At 41.5% G+C, this 23207-nt stretch overlaps 1 protein-coding gene across 1 annotated transcript in view; it reads left to right on the forward strand.

The window, feature by feature from the left end:
• The window catches only part of LOC129180958 (zinc finger protein aebp2-like), a 167288-nt gene that overhangs the window by 134737 nt on the left and 9344 nt on the right, over positions 1–23207 (forward strand). The window contains exon 9 of the mRNA XM_054775409.1: positions 15564–15614. Coding sequence (XP_054631384.1) covers positions 15564–15614 — 51 coding nt within the window. The remainder of the gene's footprint in view (positions 1–15563; positions 15615–23207) is intronic.

The raw sequence follows: 23207 nt of genomic DNA on the forward strand, positions 1-23207 counted from the left end.
GCTAAAATTGCCACCCCGCTTCCACTGCCTTTGGCTCTGACTCAGTGTTGCTACATGCTGCCTTAACGGACTAATAGCCAAGTAGTGGTTTTGTCCTCCAAGTCTCACATCCAAATGTTTTACGTGCCGTTTTATTCACTATCAAAATTACACACCAAAGCTCTCATTTCAAGGTCAAATTGTCGTGTTGTTCAACTGGTCATTAAGTTGTTCTTGACGTAGTCGGCCTCCTCCAAGGTAAATATTGTCGCCTAGCCCAGTCAGACTTATGGCTTCATAAAAACATTTTACAGTGGAACTGCACCCAAGCCTATGCACCGCTTGCACAAATCAAATTTAATCGTTTTAATACGCTCCACAGTCCTCAAAGCGAGGAGAACTGCGGTGTGCCCTGTTTGCCTGCCCACATACTAACTTGTCTGATATTTGACAATGTAAAGCACACGTGGGGGTCTTTGAGAAGTCTCATACATCAATATAATATAAGCAGCGGAAAAGGTCCCTGTGGCTAAAGCACTGATGGGGAAATACCTCACTCATGTTGCTGATGAAAGAATGAAAAACAAGGCCAAAAGCACATGAAACACACAGCAATTTGTATCAACTTAGCCCATCAGCAAGCAAGTTTTCTGCACATTGCAGCGGGTGAAAGTTCATGTTATGTTTCTGTGTTTGTTCATAAGCACAAAGGTGCCCTAGGACCAATAACAAAATGTCAAACCACACCATCATGTGTATCATTCAAGAGGATGTACCGTATTTTCTGGACTATAAGTCCCTCCCAAGTATAAGTTGTATCAGTCAAAACATGCATTAGTCAAGAAGAGGAAAGAAAGATATTTAAGTCGCACTGGATTGTAAGTTGCATTTACCAGTATTTTGTATTTATTATTAGGGATGTCCGATAATATCGGCCTACCAATATTATTGGCCCGAGAATTGGCATAAAAATGTAATATGGTCAATATTGGTATCGTTTTTTTTCCCTATATTGGAAACAGATACAGCCCTTGAAGCGCCAAAGTGGCAAAATGGCAACATTGCTGAATTTGCACCCTCATGTAGTTAATCCTTTACACCAGGAGATGGCGGTCGTACAATTTCAATCTGAGCAACATTTGTGTGCGTGTTTCTATGCAAAGTTTGGGACCTTATAGACCTTGAAGCCCCGTGTGCATGCAGCAGTGATGTCACCATAACAGTCCACACGCAGCACATACTTGAGCGCAAGCTTTGTTTAACTGTGTTCGGGGTGGCAGTACGTGATGGGTTGTCAAAATACCGCTTGTGGTGAGCTGGGTAGCGGGAATGTAAAAAAAACACAGGAATACACTTGCCATGCCCAATCGCAAGTATTTCTCAGATGTTCGCTTATGCCAGTGGTACAATGTTGTTTACAGCCACGTCGAAATGGTAATTGCTGATGCTGTATCCATTAGCTTCACAACAGATATGTGTTTATATGGATGGATGGATGACTGAATAGATTAGATAGATAGATAGATAGATAGATAGATAGATATTTTATTCACATCTTCAAAAATGTCATAATAAATTTAATCACAAAATAAAACAACCAAGTCAAGACATGAGGGATAACAAAAATAAGACAATAGAATAAGAATAAATAAACAATTAAACACAGAACAGATTACGTCAAACTTGTAGTGCAATAATACATAATATATAATCATAACATTAGTACTAGTAATAGTACATATTAAGCTAATAAGTCCAGTCCTTCTACAACTGGAGAGTACACATATCGGAGTCGGTTGATATCGGAATCGGATATTGACAGTTTAGACGATATCGGCATATCGGTTATTGGCAAAAAAGCCAATACCGAACATCTCTATTTGTTTTTGTTTTTTTTCAGGAGTGTTATGACGCCGCTCCTAATGACATTCAATTCACAAAAGCAAAGACAAAGCCATAGGGAGGGGTATAGTTTAGTTTGGTTTATGTTAAACATGCATACAATGTTACATTGAAACACATCATATGCTCACAATTCACAGTTCAACTTATCCAAAAAGTTTGCACCAACAAGGAGACAAACTAAAGCTACAGAATCTGAAATAAGTCAAACTTAAAAGTATATGGAAACAATAAAAGCTTACCTGTTTAATAAATGTCACAATGTTCTCCAGGAAGAAACATTTAATACGTGTTATGACACCTGGACGCATCCCGGTGTGTGTGTTTTTGTATTCACAAATGAATTAAAATACAGGTATATTTAGTTAGTTAGTGGCTGAGACAGCAGCTACAATCTCCAATTCTCCATGAGTGTCCTTAATAAGCAACACTTCTGCCTTAGAATAATGCATTTCTCAATCCAGACATATTATATCATATAAATATACAGACACACAGTCTCCAAGAAAGTATTCCGTCACAAAATGCTTGGTATCATTCAGTTTGTTTGCCAAACTGCATCACAAGCTCAACTCAATGAATTATTGTGACCACCAGGTGTCGCCAAAAAAAACAATTAGCACCCCACTTGAACTTAAAGGCAGCACATGTTCAATTGTATACATATTTTGATATCAAAAAAGTTGTAGGACCAGCCAAACTATGAAAAAAGTGACTTATACGCCAGAAAATACGGTATATACTGTAATTTTTTTTCTTTATTATTTATTATGAAATAAGACTGCACTCCATTTTTCCCTCAATTTTTGAAAGCCACGATTAATCAGCAATTAATTCCACACAATTGACAGAATTGTTATTGAGTGAATGAATTATTATGCCTATTTCTAAAGTGGACTAACTCCACTGAGAGGAACAAATCCATAAAAAAAATCATTCTTGTGTGCTAAAGTGTCATAAAATGTGCTGTGGGTCATTCCTCCGACAGCAGTGTGCCCTGGTCAGCCACAAACATGCCCTCCACTGGTTGGATCCATTGCAAATTAAAACACACAAAGCAAACTGGCACCTTGCACACAGAACAGAGCAGAGGCCTGTAAAACAAACAAACAAGTGAGTGCTGTGTTCCCTCCTTCACTCGCTAGGCCCCAACCATAATCCTGACTGGACCATTATAGAGTAATAGCTTTGGCATGCTCCTTTGAGATGGGCCGCCAGGTCTTAGCCCGCCAGATCCCCTAAATGCACGGAGCCGGGAACCTCATTCCTTGATCCAGCCTGAGCTCATAAGCAAGACAAATGAGTGTGCACACACATAATATCACAGAAAAATAATAGGCCATCTTTGGGATGTCGAAACCTGATGGATGAGCTTTCAGAATGTGTTTTATCCAGTCCAGGTTTTTTTCAGGTCACAAGATTTTGATGCAGCATCACTGTGGCCTTCAGGTCTTTCTGGTAGTGACTCGTCCAGTAAACATTGTGCCACACTCAGACTAAGTCCTTCCCTAAAACCATAGTACCATTTAGCCCATTAGTCACATATTAGTCAGTAATAAGCAAGATTGGAGTAAGAAAGCGTGAAGGAAGGATTAGGTGGTCAACATAACATATAAAACACACCATGAATAATATTAGTGCATGCAAGCATTTTAATGCCCATTTAGTTTGCAGTCAGTTACTGCTGGCGAGGGAGTGCAGATGCCAAAGACTGCTTTAGGTGTGTTACACTTTGCATAGACACAAGTGTGTTCCTCATTTGCTGCACATGCACCTCCCCACCCCTCCCGCTTTGGCAGCCCACCTTAATAGTTCTTTGCAGTGATGACGCAAATGACCCGTGATGACCAACCCCCCTCGGTAAAACCTGTAAAACATTAGCCAGCTTGAATAGCAATGAGTCTCCATACTCTGCCTTCAGCGAGCGGACGAGGGGAGATTTGCAAGTCTACCATGCTGGGAGAAAGCCACCTGGACCTGGAAGTGGCTGATAGTTTGAACTGGTAGTGCGCTTCAGGACCCCACCTTTTCCACATTGAAACCCTTTAGCTGAGACTGTAGACAGGCACGCATCATGTCAGTTCTCATTGAAAATAGGTTTTGTGTCGTTGTGTTCTGCTTTTATCTGTTTCTTCACTGCACACTGCCTTTGGGTTTCTTGAAAGGCACTGAGAAATAAAACAGGTTATTATTATTATCCATACATCCATTTTCTATACCGCTTGTCCTCATTAGGGTTGCGGGCAGTGGCGTGATAGAAAAATACAAAAACTATTAATAACATAAAATAAATATTAATATTTCTCCATTGAACTGTTTTCTAAATGTCTTTTCTCTATGATTCCAGCTGTTTTTAACATTTTCTTAGAAAAAAATTGCTGAATTTGCAGATTTTCTGATCAAATATGGGGAAGAAACCTAAGAGGAGGACACCGTCAGCGTGGCTTCTCGGCTTAATGCGCAAGTGTGAGTGCACACTGAGTTGGGTCATGGCGCCTGCCAGTTTCTGTTTGGCAGCATGTCGCCAATAATATAATGTTGCAGAAACATTTATTATACACCGTGGCTTTCTACAGTCTGTGTAATGCCTTTAATGTAAGCGTGACGTCATTATTCTGTGTAATCTGGCAATAAAATACATAGAAATGTCATACGGGAGGCACTTGCAGCACCGCTGCATCCTGAAAGGGTGGGGGCGTGCGTGAGCTGGAAGGTTCTACACGTCACTGACATCCTTCCACAGAGGAAAAGCCAGCATTTTTTGTCTTGCTGCTTTTTTTCTTTCTGCAAGCTAGTGCTAGCGGAAAGTCAAATGAATTCAATATATGTTTATGCTCTGCTGAATGAATACATGCATTTGACTGCCAAGACCCAACTAATGAATGATCATGGTCGACAGAGCAAAAACAGTAGCTGGTGTAGATCAGTGGTTTGCACACTTTTTACAGTCGCGTACCACTTCAGACATTTGACCTGAAGGCATGTACCCCCTACTCCTGCACACTTAGAAAACATACACCTTTTTGTCTTGATTAACTTGAAATATTGAAGATAAATAATTGGTTCATTAATTTGATAGTAATGCCGGGTCAAAAATGTATATTTTGCATGGTCGCATTTTAATAACCTTTCACATAAGTACTGATTCAACAGATAGGTAATCATCCTGCGTGTCTTATTCCAGTCTGATGTTGGCATCCTTCCGTTTGAATGCGTTGAATTTGAGCTTCACTCTTTTTGTTCACTCATGATTGCTATGGTTTAAGTCTGCATTTTGCATAATACCAAATTGACGTACAGCGTTCCCCTGTAGCATCTGCCAAACAACACCTGTCATAATGATCAATCTAGAATTGACCATGTCCCCAACACCCTTGAACAGGAGAATCTTCAATTGTTGCTTTGATGACCTCGTGTGTGACTAATATCAGAAGCCCTCATGTACTCCGAGACTTTGCAGGATCTGACCTAGTTTCTTTTGGTAGAGGGGGATGTCAGAGGAAAGCGCTGCAGACGTCAGCTTATCTCTGACAGAGAGCGCTAGTAGAAGAACAAAAGGACGAATAAAGAGGCAAAGATGCTCTCTCTTCAAGGTTGGGAGGGTTGAATATAAGGGCACTGAGGTGTACTATTATGTAAATAGGTGTTAGTGTGAACTTTGCGAGACTCAGTGAGAATACTGTGCGTATAATTGGACCGTGAGGAGCTGCATAAACAATCAGTGGTAAAACTCGCAAATCCTGCAGACTGATCCATGGAACACTGTTAATTAACCCAACTGTAAACTCAGCACTCTTTTTCCTCCTCCCTTGATTGTGTCTTCACTGGACGCTCAAGTGGGGTAGCAGTCAATTCAGGACACAGACAAGCTCAGGCAACTCGGGCAGACTCATAATCTGAGCAGACACACATCATTGTGTGAAGCCTGTTATGTAGAACAAAGTAGGACGCGGGATGCAGCGAGACGAAGAAGGAATGAAGCGCTCATCATGAATGAATGATTAAGAAACTCTTGCACATATCTGGCACTGAGCTATATTTGGGACCAGGCAGTTTCCGGCTCACTTTCGAGACAGTTTAAAAAAATGGCTCTGCAGCAAGTTGACGTCAGTCTTCTTGGCTCGTTGGCCTGGGTGCTGCGACACCCAGAAGGAAGTGGTTCTTAGCTGGTTATTGGCGAGGACAAGACAAACAACAATATTTTCATGTAGTTTGTTTGTGCTCTGCACCTCAGAGAGATGGAGACTTACTGTGGGCTGTGGCCCGGAGCCATGGTGGTGGACGGACCACTTTGCTGCTCTCTTAACACTGAGAGAGGGGAGGGCTGGGAGTTGGCAGGAAACATTCCTGAGGCATCTACAATATGTCAATAAACGTACTAACTAAGCACTCCGAATACTAAAACAACAACACTTGGAGATAGAGGGTGTACTCACGTTAGGCCAATTGTACAGATCAAAATTGCTAGACTAGTTTTAAAAAATGCAAGAATTTGCATTTTGCACTGTTGAATCTTGAGGAGCTTCCAAGTAGAGTTTCAAAATGGCAAAAGAATTAATGGGAGTGAGACAAAAACAAGTGAAATAGGCTGTTTGTCAGCTGATCAAAAGTTTAAAACCACAGACTTTAAATGCCAAAATCATGGCAAAAAAATGTGGTATTCAGGTTGTTCAGGGGCGTCAAACAGCAGTTGGCTAGTTGGAGATGTTGCCAGGGGCATCCCTCATGACTGAAGGCCCTCTTCTGTGTAATAACGAGCCTTTTGGGCAAGACAATGCTGCACTTTACAATGACAGCCTGACAAAGAACCTCTTCCAGAGGAATAACCTCACTCTTTTGGACCATCCTGCGTCTTCCCCTGATTTAAATCCAATTGAGAACATTTGGGGTTGGATGGCAAGGGAAGTTAACACAAATGGACATCAGGACACAGTGGATGCCCTCTGTGAAGCCATCTTCACCATCTGGAGCAACATTCCCACTAGCCTCCTGGAAACACTGGCATCAAGTAGGCCCAAACCAGTTTTTGAGGTGATTAACAAGATTGGCCCGGCTACTCATTACTGAGTCCTTTGTTGAAAATTGTATTTCAATTTTAGGGGGGTTTCAAGTTTTTTGAGCTGTGATCTTAAGCTTTTGATTAGAACAGCCTATTTCAGTTTAATGACTCTTTGCAATATATTGCTTATCGCAATTTCCGGTTTATAAGCTGCTACTTTTTTCTCATGCTTAGAACCCTGCAACTTCTACAGTAATTTATGGCTTACCCATGATGCTTAAAATGCAGCTTCAAGAAGTACTGATGTGGACGGGTGAAGTGGAAGCTAATATCATGTTTTGAAGTCTTCTGCAGCGCGATCTCTGACACATCTTAAGTAAGTTTGATCAAGTGTAGAATTACTACAGCTTCTGCATGGACTACTCGGACCACCAACCGTCCGCTATCACCAACGGGTTTCGAAAGGCTAGACTAAATGAAGAGGATAGCTCAAGCTAAATGGCTAATTTGCCTTAAAACAACAAAGGGCAACAACAAATGAGACAGAGAGAGACTGACAAAGTGTGTGACGAAGGAATTATGAGGCTGTTCAATTGTGATGCTTGTCAAGACAACTTGAGTGCTTGTAGTTCCCAGGAGGAGGAGAATGAAAACGGCAATGAATGACTTTTCTGGTAGGCTTCTGTTTAACTAGTCATATTACCCTCACTGTTCAGCACTGTTTAACTAGCCATGTTACAACGCACTGTTCAGAGCTGTTTGGAAAAAAACATTTATTTCATCAAAAGTTTAAAAAATCTTTCTGTGTAACATCTTTGTGTGTGCTAAATATCCCATGTTATGACTTGACACCTGCGGCTTAGGTGCGGCTGTGTGTACACATTTTCTCTTTAAATTTAGTGGATTTGGCTTAGACCGGTGCACGCTATAGTCTGGAATTTTATTTTGTCTCACTCCCATTTCTTGTTTTTGCATTCTCTACCTAGAACCTCCTTAAGGTCCAACACTGCAAAATGCAAATTCTCAATTCACAATTTTTCAACTGGTCTTAAAATTTTGACCAGAAATGTACCTTTCCTGGGCCCACTTAACGCCTAAAGCATGGTACGTTTGGCTAGTGTAACATTTCAGAAGATTTTCATGAAAATGAATCTTGTAGAAATAGCAGAACATAAAAATCACCAACAAATTCAGGGATTTAGATTTGCTATACAGTACATTTGCAATTCAGCATTTATGGCTCTGCAAATTCACAAATTTTTGGTCTTAAAAAAATTATTTTCTCCAAAACTAGAGATAAATTATGATAATGCAGGTAAATTGGACAGCATACATGTACTACCGTTTAAAAAAGTTTACGTCATTATGCTACACTGATAATGGTTTTTCATCAAGCGCTGAGGTTTCACACTTTGTTCGTCGGCCCTTGAACGCGCCATAGTTGCGGTGAGACGCAAAAGTGAAACTTCTATACACCGTGACTTCATCACTCATCTTCCATTATATTAGTGGTGAGTACTTTAAAATGCATTTAGTAAGTGAGGAGCGGAGTCTAAGCTAATAATTACAACAGTTACTTTTATTGCAAATGTTGAGCCAAAATCTGCGGCAAACATTAAATTTGTTTGATTTCACCATTAACTTGACCTGATAGGGGAAACGTTATACAAAAACAACAAAAATGAGAAGAGATGAGATCCTGTCCTGCGCACAGACGACTGTGCAATTTGTTTACAGTTGCGTATTTTGTTTAAAGGGTATTTGACCCTAATTGCATCTTGTCAAGTAGGTTATAGATGGCCATTGTCCACTTGTTTTTAATTATTTTTGCATTTATTGTCTTTTTTTTCAAATGACTAAGTCTTGCCCGCAAATGAAACACACGGCCCCTGTTCCATCCAGCGTAAGTTAGGCCTGTCTGTCTCACCAAGTACCTGTTTGCTTTCTTACCGCTTGTTTAAACCCGAGTGCATCTCATATTTACACTGATGTGTTTACAGTCGAGTTAGCAAAGAGCTTGTTAGGTCTCATTCAGATGTCAGTGTGTGCCTTGCGTGTCGTCATGAAACCCAATAGGAGGGTCATTAACATGGAGATTTTTGAATGAGAATGTCCTGGATGGAGTATCCCTCTACAGCGGAGGGAATAAAACCTTAAATTAGCTCTGGCTCAACTGCAGGCGTCATCAAATTAGTCATCTTGCATTAAGGCTCAGTTCTCCTTAAAGGGTTGACCCAAATTACACCAAAAATATCATCTCATGAGAGGTACAAAGCAGAAAATTTCATTTTCATAAGCACAGCGGTGTCCTTCTCTGACACATCCGCCTCCATGTCACATACACTGAGATGATTTTTCTATTTGTCTTCCTTTAATTGTCTGAGGACTACAAATTTGCGTCAGCTCATTTTCATTGTGTTTACTGTCACAGCAGGAGCAATTCTGTATTTTATTTATTTATTGTATCTTTTCTTACTTTATTTTTATTGTTTCATTGAAAAATGCCTTTTGAGCTTTTAGAAACGTACTTCAAAATAAAATGTATTATTATTATTATTATTATTATTATTATTATTATTATTATTATTATTATTTTGTTTGCTTACATTTTGCCAAATTTTTTCACTTCCGACGTGAAAAGAAGAAAGGCGTTTATGCAGGGTTAAAGAAAATGTTAAAAATAACACTAAAATAAGATAAGTAGAAATACATTCTGTTTTCATGTTAAATATTCAAAAAAATGTATAAATCAAGAAAAAGCAGCCCTAAAGTGTTATAGGTGACAAAACATATCATTATTGCATTCCACTTCAACTTTTGAATCATTGAATTATGCCTTTTTGCTCTTTTTTTTCTTTTCTTTTTTGTTTTGAAGCAGGAGGCAGGGTACTCTCTGGACTGGTCGCCAGCCAATCGCAGGCCACACTTAGACAAACACATTCACACTCACATTCACACCTGTGGACAATTTCAATTGTTTTAGTTTTCTTATTAACTGTATTTTTAGAATGTGTCGCAGGCCAATGAATAAAAAGCTGCGGACCGCAAATAACCCACGGGCCTCACAGGTTATTAAATTGTCTTCTACCTTAAGTGAAGGTTTGAGCCGGACGCTACTTCATTGGGTCTTAACATCCATAAAGATCCGTCAAGTAACCTTGACAAGTACTTGTATTGTATTCATTAAGAGAGAAGTCCGCCGGGTGCTTGTGGAATATTCCTGTGTCAATTTTGAGAGGCATGCATTCACACTGGGTGTTTCTCTGTTTTCCCAATCTCATTTTAGTCTCAGTTCAATGGACTCAAACAGAAAATGTGTTACCTGGGTTTTGTTTATTAAAAAAAAAAAAAGTGATTGCCCCCCTAAACCTAATAAGTGGTTGGGCCCCCCTTAGCAACAACTCCAATCAAGCGTTTGTGATAACTTGCAATGAGTCTCTTACAGCCTTGTGGAGGAATTTTGGCCCACTCATCTTTGCAGAATTGTTGTCATTCAGCGACATTGGAGGGTTTTCCAGCATGAAGCGCCTCGACAGCAAAATTCATGGTTCTATTCATCACAGCAGGTCTTACAGGTCCTGAAGCAGCAAATCAGCTCCAGACCATCACACTACCACCACCATATTTTACTGTTGGTATCTTTTTCTGAAATGCGGCATTACTTTTACACCAGATGTAATGGGACACACACTTTCCAAAAAGTTCATCTTTTGTCTCATCACACCACAAAGTATTTTCCCAAAGGTCTTGGGGCTCATCAAGATATTTTCTGGCAAAATTGAGACAAGCCTTAATTGTTCAGCAGTGGTTTTGGTCTTGGAACTCTGCCATGCGGGCTGTTTTTGCCCAGTGTCCTTCTTATGGTGGAGTCATGAACACTGACCTTAACTGAGGCAAGTGAGGCCTGCAGTTCTTTGGATGTTGTTGTGGCGTCTTTTGTGACCTTTTGGATGAGTCGTCGCTGTACTCTCGGGGTAATTTTGGTTGGACAGCCACTCCTGGGAAGGTTCACCACTGTTCCATGTTTTGGCCATTTGTGGATAATGGCTCTCACTGTGGTTCGCTGGAGTCCCAAAGCTTTAGAAATGGCTTTAGAACCTTTTCTACACTGATAGATCTCAATGACTTTCTAACACAGGGCCATGGAGGTTTGGATGTTCTTTCTCCCTCAATAATAAAAATTGTATTTTATTTAAAAACTGCATTTTGTGCTCAGTTACGTTGTCATTGGCTAATATTTAAATTTGTTTGTTGATCTGAAACATTTAAGTGTGACTGACATGCAAAAAAATGAGAAATAAGGAAGGCGGCAAACACTTTTCACACCACTACTTGTGTATATTCTTTTCCTGCAAAGAACACCCACAACATATCACATTTTTCTGGATTTTCAAAATGTCCTTTGTAGTCGTGCAGTTTCACACCCAGTCCAGCTTGAATGTTCGATGTTGATGCACTTTCTGCAACCACATCTCATGTATACCTGTTGGAATATAAAATTGAATTGGAAAACAAAGCAAACCTTTGCCTGGCAACCAGTCCAGGTTGTAATCTGTCTTTGGTCCAAAGTCAGCTGGGATAGGCTCCAGCTCCTTGTGACCCTGAGCAGGATAAATAAATGGATGGCTGGAACAAAGCAAACCCTCAGCACCCCTTGTGTGTTTGCATGTACTGTAGTTGTAACTCAACCATATGTATTCGCTGATCAGAGCTGACCCGATGGTGCTGTAAAGTCTAGGTCACAAGCAACTATCTGCACTATTTACATGTGAGACCCAGATTTGATTTGATCTGGGTTTGGTTTTCACGCGTTAAACAGGGCATGCAGGCTTGCGTGTCGTCAGGCTGTGTCTCAGTGCACACAGATGAAAGGTGGGCTGACATAAGACTGTTTACATGTGTGCACCTGGAGAACTTCCCTTGGACCTACAAAACGCACCACTCACCACCGCGCCATCGAATGAGCCCTCTGCCGGCTCTCGCTCTGTTGTCAGAGCCTTAATGAAGACGTTAGCTGTCAGTCATTTACAGTCAATCCCATCAATGAGCCTTTTAGCGTGCTGGTTACCTGCTGACTTCTATTTCCAGCGCAGTGGTTACCAGCATATTCCCGATTCAGCATTCACGACCCCTACCAATTTGTGGATTTTTAATCAAAACATTAATTTTGGGAAACCCACCTTTTTGTGCTTATAATCTCCAAAATCACATTTATTGGTAGAAAATGCAGAATATTTGTCTTGAGTTGCACAGGAAGTAGCCAGGTGTTCTTTATACGCACTCACAAACCAATAGGATATCATCAACCCGAATGCCGACCTCACTCACAGTGCAACCAAAAATAAACGCACACTGTACCACAAGGATCCATTAGTATGACAGCCTTTATTTCCATACAAAATAGTCTGTGTGGTGCTGCTTCACAGTGTGTTCCACATGTGTTATTTGTTGTGTTACTTTTGGTTGCACCGCGAGTGAGGGAAATTGTTGACGTTATGTACAGCAGCTCCGTTGACGTAGCCCAGGCTTGATGAGAGTATCACAAATAGACATTTCAATATACATCACGGTTTTCGCCATTCCCGGGGGTCTGAGAACTCCCGTGAATAGTGGGGATCTAGCGTATACCTCTATCGGTGCACAAGACAACGGTGCAAGCTTCATGGAGTTGACGTAAAGACATGGATAAGATTATGCCAGTGATCATGCAATCCCAGACACAGCTGTGGTACACCGTCTGGAGAATGTGGGCTGACGTCACGTCTTAATAAAAGGACAAACCACTCAAATTTTTTTGCCCCCTTTTTTGACCACTGGACTTAAATGTCAAACAATGAAAATGTAGTCACTGGCCTTAAATAAATAATCCTTTCAAAGAACTGGCACCTGGCAGGGCAGGCATTGCATGATTTTCATATGTTGTAAACTAGGGATGCTCCGATCAGGTTTTTATGCTCCCGATACCGATCATCCATGAGTGAAATCGGCCGATACCGATACCCATCACATAGATTAAGTGTAAATTTTTAAATAAAAAACATCAAAAAACATTTACTTTCATATCTTATTTCAACCCAAACAAAGCGAACATCAACAAAATGCTGGTCCACAACCACAGCTCACAGAATGCATTTTTCTTTCTCGTGTTCTCACATTATTCATGAAAAGCTGGCTTGCAGGCGCCACGTGGTCATGGGGACCTCCCTGGTGCAATATGATATGAAAGGGGAACCGTAAAATTTAGATAAAAACATATTTGACTTACTCTTTCAAAGTCACTGGTGAAACTTAGAGGATCAGGCATCTTCTTTAAGGACACTTAAGAGCAACCACGAAAACTCACCACACCGTGAAGGGTGCAAAACTTCTAACAACAGAAATTTCCACATGGCAGAAATGCTTGTGTTGGCATTGTGAAGGGAAAGCGGGCAGGAGATGGTCATTATAGGCTGGCCGCAGCAATGGAGTTGATCGGCAAAGGGGATCGGCGTTGAAAAGCAAGTATCGGCATATGCCGTTACCGTGCGTTTTCCCAGAAATCGGACGATACGGATCTATCAAAGCACCCCTGTTATAAACATATTATGCCATTCTTAATTCATATATTTTAAATTGATTATACAACTGTTTAATACACCATTGGGAAATAGAATTCTAATAATTGTAATAATTCCAAATTGTTTTGCAGCTGCTATGATCCGGGACCACTCGCGAATGGCGAAAAACTTATGGAGATGTCTGACATGTTCCATGAATATCAGAATAAATATCGGATAAGTAATATCGGAAAAGTCACCGTTTAATAGGTTGAAATGAGCTACCTTTAATTATATCATGTTGTAATATAATCCTGATTTATGTTGTTTAAGATTGCAATTTTTGACATGTTCACATGAATACATAATCAATCATAAATGTCATCTTTTAATAGGTTGTAGTGTAAAACACGTTTATTAAATGACAAAATGCGCTAATATTGGGTTATTTGGTCTGAAGAGTAAAGAGTCGATGGTTACAATGTTGAAAACAAGTTTCCTTGTTATACGCCGGCGCAGTAACGCTCGGTGCCACAAGGCCACGAAGGCACACGTCTCATCATTTGGCGAAAATGATCCTATCTCGCAATGTTAAAGAATACTTAAAAAAATTCCTGGATCTAGACGGTGATCCGGATCACCCCCAGAATTCAATCAGTTCTTCCATATCCCATTTCCGACAATTCCTGAAAATTTCATCCAAATTCATTCAGAACTTTTCAAGTCATTTTGAACACAAACATAACACAGATAAATGCATAAAAACATAACCTCCGCGCTACGCTTGGCGGAGGTAATTATTGGCTTTCCGACAGTGGTACTTACATTTTACCTGTGTTATCACATATTAAACGCAGATCATTATGAATGAATGTGTTGATTTGTGAATGCCCAATTCCGAATGTCCGTGTATCCACTGTCATTGTATTTTTTTAAATTGGCTTTACTTGCAGAAATGCATGTAATTTTCATATACACTTTTCTTTTGTACTATTTTATTATTTTATAGTCGATAAGAACAAAAAAAAACATTTGGGGGAATTAAAAGTGTTTTTTTTTATACAAGCTACAAAAAAATGTATAAAAAGTATTTTGCATTTGTCAAGAATGCAAAAATATCTGATAAGTTTTTGATGTTTTTTGTAATAAATGCTTTTTGGCTGTGGTCTTCTATCATCGACGTTAAAGTCGGGCTGATAGTCAAACCAATAAGAGCAACTGTGCGTTGTACGGCACCACAAAACCACACCGGTGTCAATGTAAGCCCCTTGCAGGCAAATCCTGGGCTTTTGTCATGTTTTGGCCTACAGCGTGACCCAACTCAATAAGCGCCGCTGACACATTCAATTACACCTGAATTATCCGTTTGGCGCTGATACTGAGACGCTTGCCTTTGGTGTGTGTGCAGCAGTCATTTGTCACAGTGACATGCTGGGTTTGTCAAGGCTACTTTGGGCCAAAGAGACTACACAGATGCAAAGTGTTGTGTTGGCTGGCCACAAATCTCTCTGGCGTGCATCAGCGCACCACATCCATGCAGGGACGCTTGAGAGAAAGGGGGTTTGCAAGGCCTAAGGAGGGCACAGTGGCTGGTAATCAGATCCTCCGCCTCCACCAGACCCTTAGGCAGCGACTGGGAAGGAAAGTAAACCAAACCTGACTGTGAAATTGCATTAGATGAGTGTGCTTAGTGGAAAGGGGGGGTGACTGATACATTTTTACAATTCCAAATGCTACCGTTCTCCAGTTTGCAGGGGTGTAGAACTGCACTGCATCGTACTGACGGGCCACATGTCACAGTATATAGTCTTATTGTGATAAACAAACGCACTATAATATTGAATTAAATATAAAAATTAAATGTATTTATGTATTTATTTATGCTAGTGCTATATTCAAACTCTATTAACGTTATTATGAAAACGTTGCTGAGACATGGACACAGGGTAGGACTAAATTAGCTCTGCCAACTCCTTTCGGACATGTTGCAAAACTTCCGTGTAACTTTTTTAGGCATGTTCAAAATAAAGTAAACCATAGTTCTCAGTAGGTGTGCTGGTGCCGCTCATGTTGTGGTCGCTGAATGTTATCTCCATTATGTTGCTGCTTTTCAGTGGTTTGACAATATGTCTGCCTGTGTCTCACAGATGCTCCCCCGCACAGACTGGGACCACAAGAGAGGCTCCCGAGGTTCACAGGTGGGCAGAACACGTGAAACACTCACATGTAACAATTGCCATTTGTATCATTTGCCATCTCCAAAATCAACGAGTGAGGGCAGTGCAGTTAGGACTCAGGGTGTCACGAGACACTCGGTTCTCGAGACGAGACGAGACGAGACGAGACGAGACGAGACGAGATTGTAACGTTACTTTTAGTACAATGAAAAAATATAAATGTATATATAAATCTGCTCATTTAATTTCTACTACAAGTAGAGTCTTCTGCGCTATGTGTATGCTTTCAGCCCCACCTCCACCCGCCAAGACAAAGAGACCATATGACTGACAATAGAGGCTACTGCCGTTGTCACGTTTTAATCCCACCCCTAGTCAGGAGGTAAAGTTTCATCCATGTCTTCTGTGAATAAAATGCAGTAGGACCGTGCATCAACACACCTAAAACGTACCACATGATTTGATGAGATCTGACATCCTCAGGGGCATTGGTTGCCACCAGGCAAGGCCGGAAATTGCTTGGTGCCGCAGCCCAGTTGGGGGCCCGAAGGCTGACAAACTTTGAACCTCCACAGCAGTGGCACTATGCAAAGGGGCCCCAACAGACTCTAGAATGCCTCTGAACACACTATAGGTGCAATCATTTGAACTCAAGATACACAAATTGCTTTTTCCAAACTTTCAGCTTCTCGAGATCGATACCGATTTGATGACCAATAAGTTGTTTATAGCTTCTTTTTTTTTAAATTTAGATTTAAGTGTAATTTGTGCACACCTGGAAGTAAGAAACTCAAAGATGGATTAGGCAACCTGTAACGGTAGATTTGTCCTAACCAAATGTGACCTCAACACCTATGAAACAAAATATAAAAAGAACAAAAATGGAGAACAGTTCTGTTCCTAGAAGTTAATTTTTTTCAAACAAACAAAGCTGAAGTCCTTATCCAGCCACCTAGCAAGCTAACTTGTCCGTAAATCAGTAGCGGAGCTGATGTCCATTATTCCATCTGTCAGTGTGACTATCATTCGTATTTTGCTGGCAAACAGCAGCTCGGAAGTACAAACCGTGGGTCTAAGTGGTTTACTGGCTGCCAAAAGGCCGGTGTGATATCGTCGTAGGTTTCAAAACACTATCGTAGCACCGCCGGCCTTTCAGGTGGCTGATGGGATTAAAGAAGTCTTACACGATCGACGCCATGATTGTTTACAAGTGAACTCAGGGGAGGTGTGCCACATGTCACAGAAAAGGAGCGCTTGATTTGCTCACCTTAGCCCACTCACCACCACAGTACGGGTAGTCTCGCCTCACTGGATATGTTTTCTAATTATTGGTTGTCTGAGATATTTTTAAAATTATTGGATTTATCGGTATGCTGTCATAATTCCTTATATCAGCCCACGATCATTATCGTGCGCCCCTAATTTGAACCTGATATATGGGATTTTTAGTAAGAAATTGAAGTTGCATCCAAATAGGCTGTGGTGGCCGTGGCTCAGGAGGTAGAGCTGGTCATCCAGAAACCGGAAGTTTGGCGGGTGGATCCTCACTCCCTCCACCCAGTCACTGGGGCAAGACACTTTACCCAGCTCCAAGTAGTCCCGCTCCGCATAGCATCGGACCAAGCTGGCGAGGCCGTGTTGAATGGGCAGCACATGGTCTCCTTGCTGCCCAGTCTTGTACCCTGCCCCGGGGTGCTACCGTTGTCTCTCGAGACAGAAGGATGCCTCCTACTGCACTAAATGTGAAATATGACTGTTATTTTTTTCTCAGAAAATGGGCTGTTTTCCCGCAGAAAATAATCGGTAACAATTTCTAAATCTGAGATAATGCAGGTAGAATGTACAGTATACAGGTACTGTTCAGAAAGCCCACTGTTTTTACATGGTTATGTCTTTATGCTTCACCAATCATGCATTTTTGTCAAACGTTGAAATTTCACACTTTGTTGTGACATCCTTGAACGCACCAAAGTTTTCAGCTGCATGAGATGCAAAAGTTTGTTTGGCTATGAAGGCACCAGCTTCGACAGATGGATTATGTAGACACGGCCTGGAGAAACGCCTTCTGTTGCCTGCAAGCCTCGAGGGCAGGGGTAGGGAACCTATGGCTCGGGAGCCATACGCGGCTCTTTTAATGACTGCATCCGGCTCTCACACTTTTCTTAACATGAATAATTTTTTTGTTTGTTTTTTTTGCTGTAATTTTAAAGTAAAACATCACAGAAATCACAGTGTTAAAAATAATGTTCAAAATATAAAACTATTCGATGCATTTTAATCCATTCATCCAGTTTCTCCCGAAATGCAGTTGGCCAGAGCCAATGCCAGCTGTTCTTGCGATATTCTCCGGTTCAGGCACCAAAACTTGATTATTACTGAATAATGCAGTAGCCTACCTGGGTCGCTAAGAGGTCACGAGGTAAACTTCCCTCCTTTGATGAAATAGTTAGCTGGCTAATTCTGCAGTGCAAACCCTTTTGACAAAGAAGATGGCAAAAAGAAAGAAAAACTACAATTTTTAAGTGTGTCCACGCGCGTGTGCGTGCATTAAAATTTCCCTTCAATGCGCAACCTTCTGCACGCTGCACTCCTCCATGCTCTCTCACTTCCTCCTTCCTGTCATGTGTTTTTTCCATCCATGTGTTCCCTGCCGAGCTCTTATCAAATGCACTTCTGCCACCTTGTGGCCGTTTTTATGGCTTGTAATTGCTCTGAAGTGATATCCATTAGTGAAGAGTTATTAAGGGCGTATAAATACAGTATGTTGTTGGAATCGGGCCTACGGGTTTGTAAAAACAGATAACTACTAAGAATAAAGACTTATTCAATTTGAAAGTTGTTGGTCTTGTTTAAAAATGCACACATTTAGTTGTATTCAGTGTTAAAAAATATGATATGGCTCTCACGGAAATACATTTTAAAATATGGGGCTTTCATGGCCCTCTTAGCCAAAAAGATTCCTGACCCCTGCTCTAGGGCTAGCCTGACAACCAGGCTAAAGGCTGCGTCGTGCGTCTGATTCCATCTGTTCATCTTGGTGGCGAGTGCTTATACATTTCATACATTAAATGCGTTTAATAAGTGTGAGGCATATTGAAGCAAGATGGGGGGGGTGCAGCAAGAGGGTTTGGAGAGGTGGAGGTGAGCCATGTGTCAAAAATAAACATTATTATTGTCGTATTAATAACTTCCAATTTTTCACCACTCGCTCATCGTCCCGGCACGTAATTCCTAGCGAAAAGCGGCTGCTACAGTACATATTCTTATTTTCACACGCCTTGTAGAGGTTGTCTGTGTTGCAAATTCAAACACATTGTTACCATCTGAGGAGCTGTCGAGTGCTTGAACCCCCAGTATGCAGAGACAGACAGCGGTGGTGGAAAATAAAAAACAACAACTGTGCAAACATACATGGAAGACTTGGATGGTAGCAACAGGTAAAGGAACCGTCAAGGTGACAGCACAGGCGAAGTATACAGAGCCAGCGAACCAGTGCCGTACCTGCGACGCTGGGCTTTTAAACTCCACTAATTGAGATAGAGAACAGCTGTGCATAACACCACTTGGGTAAACCGGCTGCAGCTTCCCTCCCGCAGGAAGTGCAGTCCTGCGGAACATGACACACGTCACTTTAGTCACTTGCTGAAACGAGCGCTCATTGACTATGCTGACATCTCACGTGACCACAGTTTTAGACGATAAAACGTATAAATGAGAAATATAAATGCGTTAAATAACAGGACTCCTGATACATCTGTATGAAACAGCTCAACCTTTATGGTGCTTATTGGGATGTGTTCACTCTAGGACCATTGAAGGCATGGGAATTGAAGCCAGACTGACTCTAGACAAGGAGACAAGGATTGTGGAGGACAAACAGAAAAGAAGGGTCACAACTTTGACATTACCTTCCCTATGTTTGGGAGCTGAGTGAGTGTTTGGGCATCGATGTATTGAGCTGCCACTGAGCCACGGGGCAGCACTGTGGACTACATGGAGAACAAACAATGCCCTTGGATGTTGGCTGCATTTGTGTGTGTGTGTGTGTGTGTGCTACCAGAAGGACAGGCTCCTAAAATAAATAGAGGCAATGGCGACAGCGTGAGATTAGATAGCAATAATAAATCCTGCAAAGTTGTCGTGGGAGGGCATATTAAATATTCTTTAATGACGTAGGATCTTAACTCTGCCCTGACTTGAAATCAATCAATGCACTGTCTAATTTCCTGCTTCGACTCTCATTGTGGTGTTTGCGTGCAATAATCAGCCTGACAATGTGATCCATCCCTTCTGGCCTGTTTCTGATTGATGCCTCCTCTCAATGATTGGTCATTTTCTAGCTTGTGTCCATCACCGGAATCCTGAAACAGTCCATTGAGTGACAAGATGTTTGAGAAGCCGATGTTTATGTTGGCATGCATTTCCATGTGCAGGCCTTGGCTCTGCTCTCTTGGCCCACAGAGGCTGCTAGAGTTTCCCCACGCCATGACACCTCATTGCATGCTTAAATCACACACTCGCCTCTTTAGCTGCACACCAGGGCTTCATTGATTTCCACCGTGTCATATTCGCCAACACGCTGCACACATTAGCAGCCTCATTTTCCAAACCACATCTTTTTTTTTTTTTTTTTACTTCTATCCCATCCAAAAGCTTGCGGTGGATGTTTTAGCTTCAGAATTGATGTTGAAGTTACAGTACGTATGGAAAGAAGTCTTTCAATATTTGTGTTCAGCTTAAAAATACGTCCGTTTTGGAGTCTTACTCAGGGAGGTTGTTGGAGAAAAGAGTGTTTATTTTGCCAGATCTTGTAGAGGACTGTGGACAACACGGTTATTCCTTCTTTTGGAAATCCATTCGTGTGAATAAAACATGTGACAACCTGGATAATGTTTCATTCGATTTATTCATTTTCAGTATCATAAATGAAAATACATTTTATTCTCATGCCAAATGCTTATAGACATACTTTTTCATGCATCTGGGGTAGGCCTATAGATTTAAGGCACTGTTTATATACATGATATAGCGAGGTTCGAGGTGCTCAGTTAAGCATTTAAACCCAACAACACTCAGCACCGAGAGACGCTGGCTGTTCTCTATTATAGCTAATGGCTTCTTGTTGTCGTCCTGTGGGAGTTTGATCCTATAAAACTTCCCCGGTGATGAGCCACCACGGGAAACTTGTGCGTGACAAGTTTTGCACTCAGCTACAATGTCTTTTTTGGACTTTCATGAAAAATACTTCCACATTGACAACATCACCTCTATACTTTAACACATTAGCACACACTGCTGTTGTGATCACGTGGGTTCTATCCCAAGAAGTGCTGGAGCAAAGTCTGGAAATTGCCTGCTTGTATCGGACTGCCGATATCAGGTTTATTAGTGGCAGGCTGATATAATCCGATACAGTAATCCCTCATTTATCGCAGTTAATTGGTTGCAGACCTGATCATGATAACTAAATTTCAGCAAAGTAGGATTCCTGATTGAAAAATTGAATATTTTTGTAGTTAGAGTATAGAAGGCTGTTTCTGACCTTCTAAATAAAGATTTGAACATTAATAGAGCCTTCTAAACATGAAATAACTCCAATATAGTCACCTTTGTTACCCAATATAGTCAGTGGAGGTCCTAGCTATGGGCCATATGGGCAAATACCCAGGGCGTGGGTGGGGGGGTGGGGGTGGCGAGGTGTGTGTTTAGTGCTCATCAAGTCAGGATGCTTGCTTTATACACATGTTGAATGGATCTTATTGTCATCATATGTCATCAAAAACACAAACGTTTTTGATGACATAAACGCATTTTTGAGACACAAATTCCTAAATTATCCAGTAATGACTGTTTTTTGGGTTCTCCACCATGCGTCTGTTTGAATGACTTTTCAATGTTAGTCGCCACTAACATTCAAATATGCCAAATGAGAAACAAGCCTCTCCTTGAGTAGCTGCGTGTTATTTCATGATATTGATTTCATTTGGATAACGTCACATCCCCTTACATGTCCTGTTCTTGAATAAAACATGCAATAACAACAAGTTGTGTCCAGCCTGCAGAGGCTGGGTAATTTGCTATGGCTTCTAAAGAGCTCGTAAAGGGAGCTGGGTCTGGGGGTTGTTTGGGAAGTTGGAAAGCTGAGTGCTGGGTGTAGTTTTGGCTCGAGCATTCTGGCCGGGAGCGAGGAGAGTCCTCGGGGAGTTTCGTGTTAGTCCTCTGCTATGATTCACACTGTATCACTGCTTTGTTATTCTAAGTGGAGAACTCTTCAGCTAATCTATTCAGGGTCGTCATACGAACTCGCACTGCTCCTGAAAGAAGAAAAGGAAAAAAAACGTGAAACTTTAGTGTTTTGTTGTTGTTGTGGTTATGTTTTTGTTCCCGGGTTCATTCCAGCTCAGCATATTTTTTGCTCAAAATTCATGCAGTATGCATTTCTCCATCCTTGTGAGGACAAACAGTTGCTGCTGTGACTAAAATGTGTTTACTGAGAAGATCAAACACCTCACTTTCTATCCAGTAGGCCCCTGAGGCCATTTGTACCAGCATTTACTTCCCCCCTGGGCTACATTATTTTCTCACCATTGCGCAATTTGCAACAATCTCACATATCACTCTCGTTTTAAAGCAGGCTCTGAGGATTGCCTGAAGACACCCAGGAGTTCAAAGTGCACAAAGAAGCTCAGATCAGAAACTGCAAATATGTAACCTCTGTGTTTGTCTTTTTCCCCAGAGTTACTGGCAAAAACAAACTAGATGTACATCTGAACCAGCTTTAGTGCACATATGTCAACCAACTCGTCAAGTCCTGGACCACCGTGTTCTTCTTTATACTAAAAAGCGCCCACACCAGTCCATGGCGACATAGCACTTTTTTCGACATCAAATTTGAAAGCCAGACAGGTCATTATAAACCTCCTCATAATTGCTGTGCATTATAACTACTGTCCAGATACGCAGAATTAAAACATGCCCACGGTGACTTCCTGTTCAGTGCACAGTAAGTTTCATAATAAAAGCATTGCAGTATTAAAGGTGCTGTCCTCTTCGACCCAAAGTGACACTTTTCTCAATGATCCCTCCTAACATCCTTTTGCATCTGGTAATCTTTAAGCTTAATGATGATGGTGACAGTTGAGCAGTTGGGACCAAAAGAGCGGCCAGTTTTGGTGGGATTGTCTCCTCTCTGAGCTTTTCATGATTTCTAGGCACAGTCAAGGCGTCGAAGGGGTCCGGTTTGGGGGCCTTAGGAACTCGTCTCTGCTATTTGCAGACGATGTGGTCCTGATGGCCTCATTGGGCTGTGACCTTCAGTGTTTTCTGGGGAGGTTTGCAGTTTGAGTGTGAAGCTTCCGGGATGAGACTCAGCACCTCCAAATCAGAGGCCATGGTTCTCAGTCGTAAAAGAGTGGAGTGCACCTTCCGGGTTGGGAATGAGGTCCTGCCTCTGGTGGAGGAATTCAAGTATCTCGGGGTCTTGTTCACGAGTGAGGAAAGGTTGGAGCGTGAGGTCGACAGGTGGGTCGGCGCAGCGTCTGCAGTAATGCGCTGTCTGTACCGGACCATCATGGTGAAGAGAGAGCTGAGTCGGAAGGCAAAGCTCTCAATTTA

Source organism: Dunckerocampus dactyliophorus, chromosome 5, assembly GCF_027744805.1.
Source record: "Dunckerocampus dactyliophorus isolate RoL2022-P2 chromosome 5, RoL_Ddac_1.1, whole genome shotgun sequence".
Classification (NCBI taxonomy): domain Eukaryota; kingdom Metazoa; phylum Chordata; class Actinopteri; order Syngnathiformes; family Syngnathidae; genus Dunckerocampus; species Dunckerocampus dactyliophorus.